At 40.0% G+C, this 9,991-nt stretch overlaps 1 protein-coding gene across 1 annotated transcript; it reads left to right on the top strand.

Annotated features, from left to right (window-relative positions):
• The first annotated feature begins 1,157 nt into the window (after positions 1–1,157).
• On the top strand, positions 1,158–7,816 carry grk7a (G protein-coupled receptor kinase 7a). Its single transcript, XM_030751291.1, has 4 exons — positions 1,158–1,754; positions 2,924–3,379; positions 5,969–6,249; positions 6,500–7,816. Exons 1-4 carry the CDS (start codon positions 1,158–1,160, stop codon positions 6,837–6,839), a joined length of 1,674 nt encoding a protein of 557 aa, XP_030607151.1. The 3' UTR covers positions 6,840–7,816.
• The last annotated feature ends 2,175 nt before the right edge of the window (positions 7,817–9,991 follow it).

The raw sequence follows: 9,991 nt of genomic DNA, 5'->3' as shown, positions 1-9,991 counted from the left end.
AAATGAACTAGTACAGAGCTACTGGGGCCACATTAATCCAATCCTGTGAGTTTCTGTGTTGACTCTTCACTTGCTACGATGACACATGTACAATTCCCAGGATTGGACTGTTATGGACTGGTGTGTTTGTCACCGCTCATTGGTACTTGTACTGAATAGAATTTACATTTTTATAGGTTTTATATAGTAAATAATATAAATTTAAACATCCAAAACTCGGAGTGCTGGCCTCCACATGCAACAAATTAGTTTACAAAGATCAAATCCACATGTCTGTTTAACAACTACTCAGTTTAAAATGGCCCAGATCAGTGATCTGTAAAGTATTATTTTTGATAACCTGACTAAATAAAACATTTAACTATTGTCTTAGAAAATACAGTCTTTAGGTTAGCTAATCCAAAGTCATTTTTAATGTCCTCCAGGTGTTCTTGTGAAGTGCTGATCAGTGATGAATGAGGGTAAATCATGAGAATGAAAGCGTGAGGGCAGAAAAAGAAGCAGACAGATTAGGAGTAAGCTCTCTAATGTACCTGCTCTGCTGAGTCTGGGTGGGAGGAAACAGAAGGATGCTGAAGACTTTGTTTTTTATCAGTGTGCTGCTCAAGGGTTAATAGTAAATTTTTTCTAGGCTTATATTACAAACAAAAACTGCCTTACTCAGCTAATATCTAATACGCAGAATAGAACCACATGAAACTATTGACTACGTCATTTAATGGTGACTTGCTTTCCCCAGTTTCTGTTGATTTCTGATCTTTTACTACCTCACCATTAAATGCATAGTCAACAGAACTCACTGAACCACTCGAAGACTACTGAATACCATGAACAAATATAGAGGGCTGCAAAGCCTCTTACGATAGAGCCCGCTTACGATTCCCTTTCCGTGCTCAGCATCCTTGAATAGACCACACAAAGATCCTTAAGCCAAAATCCCTCCCTGGTATTTAATTCTAAATGAGTAATTACTGGGTGTGTCAGTGTGTCTTAGGTTTGCAGGTAGGCTGGGTAAGGAAGCTCATTTACGCGCTGGCTTTTGAGCAGATTGCGCTGTCACACACAGACACACACATTTTGAAAGTAAGAGGTTATCCATTGGTACCTGCTGAAGAACCCAGTTTCTTAGGGGGGACAGACCACATACAGCCGCCAAGATGTGTGACATGGGGGGACTGGACAACCTGGTGGCCAACACGGCCTACCTGAAAGCCCAGGGTGGCGATGACAAGGAGATGAAAAAGCGGCGTCGCAGCTTGTCTCTCCCCAAGCCTGAGACATGCTCTGCACTACGAGCTAGCATTGAAAAGGACTTTACATCACTTTGTGAAAGGCAGCCTATTGGCAAAAAGTTTTTCCGTGAGTTCCTCTCAAGTAACAATGAGTTTAAGCTTGCTGCAGAGTTTTTGGATGAGTTGTATGACTGGGATCTGGCTGAAAGCACAACAAAAGAAAAGGCACGCCAAAACATCATGACCAAGTATTGCAAGCCTGACTCCAAGAGCTTTTTGTCATTTCTTACTGGAGAGATTTCTGACAAATGCAAATCTGTCACAGATGCCAACTTTGAGGAGGTGATGAAAGGCAAGGTCCAGGAAGGTGTAAGAGAATTTCTGAAAGGCAAACCCTTTACAGAGTATCAGAGCAGTCTGTTCTTTGATAAATTTCTCCAGTGGAAAGAGTATGAGAAACAGCCCATCAATGACAAATACTTCTATGAGTTCAGAACCCTGGGAAAAGGAGGCTTTGGAGAGGTAAGCATGCAAATACATTATGATATTTTTTTTTTTTTTAGTCGCAGGGGTCATCCTTGGTCTGTGATTATGGAGTATAGTTTTATTGATTTATTCCTAGGATAAATCTAAGCTACAGAGGTTTACTTGCTTTTAAGCAAATTACATAATTATCTTTAGGGTTTACATTGTATGAGGCTGACCATAAAGCCACATACTGTACAGGCATGCCTCTTGAATTTTGGCTTCTGTTTCACAAGTTATTACTTTTTTTAAAACTACTTTATAGAATGTGTCTTTTCAAAATACCTGATGATTAAAGAACTATCAAGCCAGTAACCAAAATATGTTTTAAAGCATTTGTTTTTAAAGAAAAACTGCTTTGTAAGCATTTGGACTGAGCAGTAATTGTATTAATGGAGTAGAAAATAGCACTATAAGATTGTGTAAATGGCATATATAAAGTATATTTAGAGGTTTCAAAAAATATATATACATATATAAAAATGGCTTAGATTGACAGTGTCTAATGCACTTACAGAGGACCTACAATTGAACCTTGAGGAACCTCTTTATTGAGTCAAGCTCCAAGAAACAAGCTTAAATATACAAATATAGAACCAAACCAATGTATTTTTTTAAATAATGTGGAGGTTTTGCCTATAACCTGATGAAAGTTTGCTGTCACTGTTTTCTTCTAAACAGCATATAGCATGGTTGAGAGTTAAACAATAAGTGCAATTTTTTTTCATTTAACTCGTGAAGTGAAAATCACCTTTGAAGTAGTAGGAATGATGAGGGAAGTAATTCTTTACCTAGAGATGTTTGATAGTAAGAGAGGTGTCAGATTGTACTGAGGCATGGCTGGCAAGGGTCAAGCTAGGTTATCAACCCTAAGTTCTACATCACTGTCTGGCTTCAGAATCAGTGGTCATTTAAAACAAAGATTAGTTGTAATCATATTCAGTGTGAAATTCAGAAATAAGAAAATGTATGTTTAATGTTATTCCCTTAGATACATTTTGACAATACTAAAGCTGAGACTGGGAACTAAAGAGGCCTAGAGGTCTGTCTGCCGACCTGATACCAGAAGACTGTGCTTTGTTTCTGTTTTATAATGAATTTAAACGATATTATTAACATTTGATCTTGAGAAGCTCAAATTTTTATCAAATAATGTTTTCCTCCAGGTATGTGCTGTTCAGGTGAAGAACACGGGCCAGATGTATGCCTGCAAGAAGCTGTGTAAAAAGCGACTGAAGAAGAAGAGAGGTGAGAAGATGGCCCTGTTGGAGAAGCAAATCTTAGAGAAGGTTAACAGCCTGTTTCTGGTCAACTTGGCGTACGCTTATGACAACAAGACCCACCTGTGCCTTGTCATGACCCTGATGAATGGAGGAGACCTCAAATACCACATTTACAACATAGGCTATGATGGCAAGGGTGTGGACAAGGGCATTGAGATGAAGCGCATCATCCACTACACAGCGCAGATCTCCACTGGCCTCCTGCATCTGCACGCCATGAATATTATATATCGTGACATGAAGCCAGAGAATGTGTTGCTTGATAGCCAAGGCCAGTGCCGACTTTCAGATTTGGGTCTGGCCATAGAGATTGCTCCAGAGAAGACTGTCACCCAGATGGTGAGTAGATTTCCTGCACAACAGAGTGATATTTTAAATTCAGATGACACTTTTTAAACACAATACAGAACACCAAGTATGCCAAGTGTCACTCTCAAACTGTTAGGAATCTGCATGAGAGTCACAGCTCGATGGTGCCAGGAATGATTATGGGAATTTATAGTAGCTCCACAGTGTGGTGGTTTACACATTTACCTAACAAGCAAAAGTGCCCTGGTTTAATCCTCGGAGGAGACACGAATCCCTTTGGGGTTGGATCAGGCTGGGCATCCGGAGTAAAAACGCTGCCAAATCAAACATGCGGAGCTACCTGCTGTGACCCCTTGTGAATAAGGAAGGAGCCAAGAGTATGGTAGAAAATGTCTACCATAAGGGCCTTTAAGTCACAGTCCTTAAATCCGGTGCTGATTGATTCTATTATTTATAGCTTATCAAGTCAAGTCAAAGTTTATTTCTATAGCACGTTAAAACAACCTCAGTTGACCAAAGTGCTGTACAGGTTATACAAAACATATACTATACATCAACCACTAAATGAACAATAAATATATACTAGGACTAAAAAAAAGAAGCCATATTATCAAACTAAAACCAGGGTAACTTATTTTTAGATTAAAGTATTTTTAGTCAATTCATCATAAACCACGCGTATACATGCACAAACTCTGATCTCCCCCTTGTTATCTTCATTTTTCTGAAGATGGGTTTGACAGGTTGGAGGTTAAAAACTGGTTTGGTGTTTACTTTAAATCCGGACAGGGATTACTGGATTCCTTAGGGATCTGTTCAATGGGAGTCTTTGAATTGATTATATAAGCCATTTGATCCGTACGTGGTCAGAATATAGCTGGGCTATTTATAGGCCACCATTTTGCTCTGTGGTTATGTTAGAGATCTTGTAGGTCCAGTGCTTTTAAAAGTAGCAGTTGCTAAGTGTAAGAAGGTTTCCCTGAGGAACCTGGTCACAGAGATTTAGTTATTTCTGTTACCTTCCCTTCATTGTGCTGTGGCGTCTTTCCACAACACAGCTAAATTATATGAATCTCTCTCTCTCTCTTTTTTTTACCCCCAAGAGAAGAGAATACAGGTGCCACACCACACTGGCTGCACATTCAATTACTTTTTTTTTTGTGAGGTCCTGACAAAAACTTGTTTATGACACCAGGTAGGTCATAAAATTAAACTTGATCTGTACAAACCCGTGGACCTGAAAAAAAAGATTTTGCAACAGGGTTTCTTCAGGACTTACTTGCTGCAGCAAAGAGTAAGCTCTTGGCTATATGAAAGTCCAGTAAGCTCATTATCCAGTACTCTGATGCTCCTCAGCCAGCCAAAATGACTAGGCTAACCTTTACAGGCAAGGCTGGCTTTGGACCCCTAATCCTCTTAGTGGAATTACACAAGTCTGTCCCAGATTAGATTGACAGATCCAGGTAAAACTTACACTAAATATGTTTAGACGTGATAGTTTGCAAACATGTCTAGAACAGGTCTTTAATCAAACTAAAATCAGACAAACTTTGAGTCTAAATTTGCGTCATGAACAACATAAGAGTTTTCTTTTTTGTAGTTACAAAAGGGGGAATGCATTTTGCTAGATTTGCATGCTTGTCTTCTTGTAGCATAAACTATTAATGTTTAAACATTTAACATTCAAACCTGCTTAAGTTCGGTCATGGCTTCACTAATGATCAAACGGGTCTATCCGGACATATTAGTGACTCTGCGGCCAAGTGATGCAAATGAGTTTATCAGCTGAAAGTGCCATCCATGACTTAGATATAAGACAGATTCACAGAAAGCTGTAGCCTTTCCCAGCTGAGGGGCAGGGTTTTACAGGCTGCCAGTCAGTCACAGACCACGCATTTAACAGGCAACAATTTAGAGCTTCCATTCACTGAATCTGCCTGTCTTTGGACTGGAGGTGGAGCACCGGAGGATTCATGGAAAGCATCCAAGCTCCACACGTTCATACCTTTATCAAAGCCAAACATTAGCAGAAATACTTTGAGTACATAGTAAAAGCTTTTTAGGTGCCACTATAGGAGGGCAGTGCTTCCTGTAGTTCCTGCTACTTGATTTTAGTTTTGTGCCAGTTTCCATGAGTAATTCATGCTGTCTGGTTATATTTCTTCTCGTGGCTATAGTATCCAGAAATGGCTGTCCCTTATATAAGAGGCTGGACAACTCTGTCAGTGCGTAGACACACACAACTCTTGACAGGTAGTAGGCTTAGCATTAGGCTTAAGCTCCTGGTCCAGGGCTACAGGTGGGGTCATGTAAGGAAAGCAAGCGTGAGACAGGAGCAGAAGGGCAGGAAAACAAGGAATAGTGACTGATGAATGTTAAAGAGACAACATGTAAATACTTTATAAAGATTTTTAGCTCTCCTCTTCTTCCTTTAATTGGTATGGTCATGCTATATAATACTATGCCTGCTTTGCTTCAGTGTGCAGTGCCGCGCCCTAAAAAGGTCTTAAAAGTTTCTAATCATAAAAAAAAAATGCAATGCTTTCCATGTGATAAAATATCTAATGGATGTTTTTTTATTTATATCTAATATTCCCACACCTCCTCTCCCTTGTCCAGGCTGGTACTGGAGCCTACATGGCCCCTGAGATCCTGACCAAAACTCCATACAGGACATCAGTGGACTGGTGGGCCCTGGGCTGCAGTATCTATGAGATGGTGGCTGGCTACACACCTTTTAAAGGCCCTGAGAGCAAAAAGGAGAAGGTTGAGAAGGAGGAGGTGCAGCGGCGTATTCAAAATGAGGAGCCAAAGTGGGAGCACAAGTACTTCGATGCAGTAACGAAGGACATCATCCAACAGTTCCTCAAGAAAAAAATAGACGAGCGTCTGGGCATGAAGTAAGTGGCTCTTCTGCAGTGCACGGCTGAATTTCTTTCATACTTTGTTTTATTTATGTCATTTGTGTATAATTTAAGTATTTCGTTGATATTTGATATAAGTTTATATATTCTTATGACTGCAGAATAGAACTTCCCTGTATCCCTTGTATAACGCACATCCTGCTGCTATCCTTGGGTAGCCAATTTGATCTGACACTGCAGTTTGCAAACTCTGATGGAGAAGTATATTTTTTTGCCTTTTCATTAGGAACAACATGGAGGATCCCAGGAAGCACGAGTGGTTCAAGACGATCAACTTTCCCCGCCTGGAAGCGGGGCTGGTGGATCCTCCGTGGGTCCCCAAGCCCAATGTCGTCTATGCCAAGGACACTGGTGACATCGCCGAGTTCTCCGAGATCAAGGGCATCGAGTTTGACGCCAATGACGAGAAATTCTTTAGGGAGTTTAGCACAGGTGCTGTACCCATTCAGTGGCAGCAGGAGATGATTGAAACTGGACTATTTGATGAGCTCAATGATCCCAACAGGAAAGAGGGTGCAGGAGGTCTTGATGATGACAAGAAGTCTGGCACGTGTACAGTGCTGTGAGCAGCTGCGTTTGATATGAAAGAATGATCTTTACACTCAGTATTTTGTTTCTTTTACAGGCTCCATACCACTCATGTAAAAAAAAAAAAAAAGTTTTACGAGAGGCGAGCACGAGTGTCTTTGCTGAGAAAAATGCACTGTCCCTCTCTCGTAAGGATGTTCATGGCATAGAGAGGCAGTAAAACATGAAAGGTGCGACGATGTGTTCTGAGCATCGTCTCTCCGGATCACAGCTTCTTTTGATGATATCTAATGTTGTAGATTTGCAACCGCTTTGACCATAAACGGCTGCTAGAAGAAAGCTTTACAAAGATTTCAGTAATGATGCAAGTGTTAGAGGAGTAAGTTAAAGCAATATGTTCATGCCAGAAATACCTTATTACTTTATGAAGTTCCTGTCTAAGAAGTTCAGTATGTGCAGTGTTGTGTTATAAACAAAGAGGAATAACTACACACGTAGAAATAGAACTCAAGAAGGTTCATTTGTAGTGAACTGCAGAATTTCAGAGCACTTTCCGTTATTGATGCCATCAGCAGGCCACACTCTTTCTGAAGTGAAAGCACTTTTTTTAACACCACGTGGATCTTTGTGGTTTTTAGTGATCCTAAACTTTACAGTAAGGATTGCATTTACACCAAAGTGGTTATCAATCTGCCCAACATTTTAGTTTTATAAGACCAATTGTTGCAATTGTATGTATTGTATATATAAAAATATATGCACAGAGAGAAGGGGAAATACTTTATGTAAGTAATTTATAATGTAGGATGAATGTATTTTAAAGAAAATGAAGAATACCAAAAATCTCTTCAGTGAGTCCCTCTGCTGTTGGTGCTGTGAGCCTCACATTAGTGAGAAATGGAGACTCTAGCCCTGGGAGTTTGGAGGAAGAGATGAATATTGAAATAGCAGCTCAGCGCTGCACACGAAAGAGGAAAATTTAGATGGATTGGGCAATAAATTGCTGAACCAGGAATGCACAGGTTGCTTTATTCTTGCCTCTGAAACAATCATTCTGGGCTGTTTTCTTAGTTCAAGATGATGCTGAAAAAGATTCTGCTGTTTGGGTGATTGAGCTGAATCTAGAGACTCGGTTTAGTTCAGAGAAATCTCTTGTTGTTCTTGCGTACTTGTCCCAGGGTAAGTTTTTAAATTTATGGATGAGAGTTCAGTTTTTACAGGTAATTTTAATATGCACACTATGCATGTAAATATAAAATGAGAGGAATTGCTATACTAGAAGATGTACAGTACAGCAGAAATTTCCTTAAATCGTGACTCATTTGAATAAATTAAAATGTCTTTTAAAAAGCATCTTTCTGTAACTATGAATATTTATGTGTTGTCGCCTTGAAGCCTAAACATTTCTACCATCAGCGTCAAAGAACCAAACTGAGTCGAGCTGCGCATGTTTTCTGGGCTAAATATAACCACAGGGAAAGTGCTGCTGAGAACTCTGGAGTAAAACCTAAAAATATCAGCCGCATTAATCCCTTTAGGATGCTGACTACTGCCAGGCTGTACTCCAGGCCGCCGCAAATTGGCATGTTCAGCTCATAGCTGATAAGGCGATAACCAGTGTTATCCTTGCGCCTTCTTTGCTTAAATCAGCTTTAAATCCCTTCAGGTTTGGTAGCATTTCAATGTTACTGCCAAGAATCTGAGCAAAAATCAAACGTTAATGCGATGAAGTGCAAAACTTTGTTTTACAGCTTGCTGACATTTGAGTTCTGCTTTTTTTTGTGTGGAAAATGAAGCATGAATGAAATGACAAGTGAATCCTAAAACTTGGGTAAATACTGACGGTATCTCTCAGCAAATCTTACCAAAATAATCTTGGAAGAGGCCAACACATAAAACACTCATTTACATGTGAGATCTTCATGCCAGACCTTTAGTTTTTGTTGCTCTCCATATTTCCCAGCGCATGTTGCACACCTCCTTTGTGTATTTTCTTTTGCCTCCGATACCAGTTGTTTACCACACTAAAACTCAAGGACAGTGAGAGCTTAGTAGAACTTAAGGTGGATTCTTGCTACAGCTAAACCCCAACAGATTATCTCACATAGCAGGACTTGGGTTCAGACTGCTGTTGACAATGAAGGACTGAGCTGCTGCAGCCCAGGGGCACTGCAGGAGCTGTGCAGATGAAGGTGCTGTGAAATTAGAGCAGACAGGTGTGATCTGAATGCTTCCACTGATGTATTTTGACCTCTGCAGCCATTTCAGGTTCAGTTAAAGGTCCGGCCTCTTGCACAAATACCAGGCTAGACTAGATTTTTAACAAATTAGAAATAGAGCTAAAATTGCAGGGTGTACCGTGGTGCAAGTATATGTTACAGCACATGGTATACAAAATAATAAAGGGTCTGAGTGGTGATTCTCTCTTTTGCTAGATGCATTTTGCATTCACTTTGAAAAATTAGCAAATATTTACGCACTAATGATTTTTTTTTTTTTTTAAGCAGTTACCTGCTAACCTTTAATGCCACACCAAGGACCTGCTCCCTGCAGCTCTTTAGTCCAGCAGGCAGTGCTGTGTTTGAGCCATGCTCTCTCCAAAACTGTCTTGCTTCTGGCTCCCTCGTGTGCCTGCAAATATGTACTACAACTAGGGTGACAGTTCTTACAGACTTGACGATAAACAATCCCAGGCTTCTCTAAGCGACGGCGATCCCTCACGCTCGCTCTTTCCCAGAGGTATAAAGCAGAATTTGGAATTTAAACAAGTCCATTTATGCCATTTTATGAAGAATCCGCAAGTCCAAGTAAGCATTCTTTTGTGCAGTCACGTGGTGAGCAAAATTAAGAGTTGATCTAAAAATGATTTGATAAATGCATGAAATACATGCCCTTGTTAAAGAGTAAACTAGTGGTTCCCAGCATTTTTGGTTTGTGACCCATTTAAAAAAAAAAAAAAAAAAAGTGCCTAAGTTTAGCAGCAGGCATCAGGTGTCTGAGTTGTTATCAGTTCCTCCAAAGACAGATTTCCCCTCTGTCTTCATACATGGCTTCATTTATGTAACTGTTCCGCGACAAAAGAGGTCAAATATCTGTTATTCCACAAAATAAAGAAAAGCTCCTTTCCCCCATTTTTACTATTTGTTTATTGCCACAGCATGGTCTCCTGAATTTTTCTCAAGGCCAACTC

The sequence above is a fragment of the Archocentrus centrarchus genome, chromosome 17 (assembly GCF_007364275.1).
Source record: "Archocentrus centrarchus isolate MPI-CPG fArcCen1 chromosome 17, fArcCen1, whole genome shotgun sequence".
NCBI lineage: Eukaryota > Metazoa > Chordata > Actinopteri > Cichliformes > Cichlidae > Archocentrus > Archocentrus centrarchus.
This window is presented reverse-complemented; position numbering and strand designations above follow the sequence as displayed.

Bases quoted from the DNA above. Each gene is read 5' to 3' on its own strand.
- grk7a (XM_030751291.1), top strand. From the start codon at position 1,158: ATGTGTGACATGGGGGGACTGGACAACCTGGTGGCCAACACGGCCTAC. The intron at 1,755-2,923 runs GTAAGCATGCAA...GTTTTCCTCCAG, and splicing joins GAAAAGGAGGCTTTGGAGAG to GTATGTGCTGTTCAGGTGAA. The intron at 3,380-5,968 runs GTGAGTAGATTT...TCCCTTGTCCAG, and splicing joins AGAAGACTGTCACCCAGATG to GCTGGTACTGGAGCCTACAT.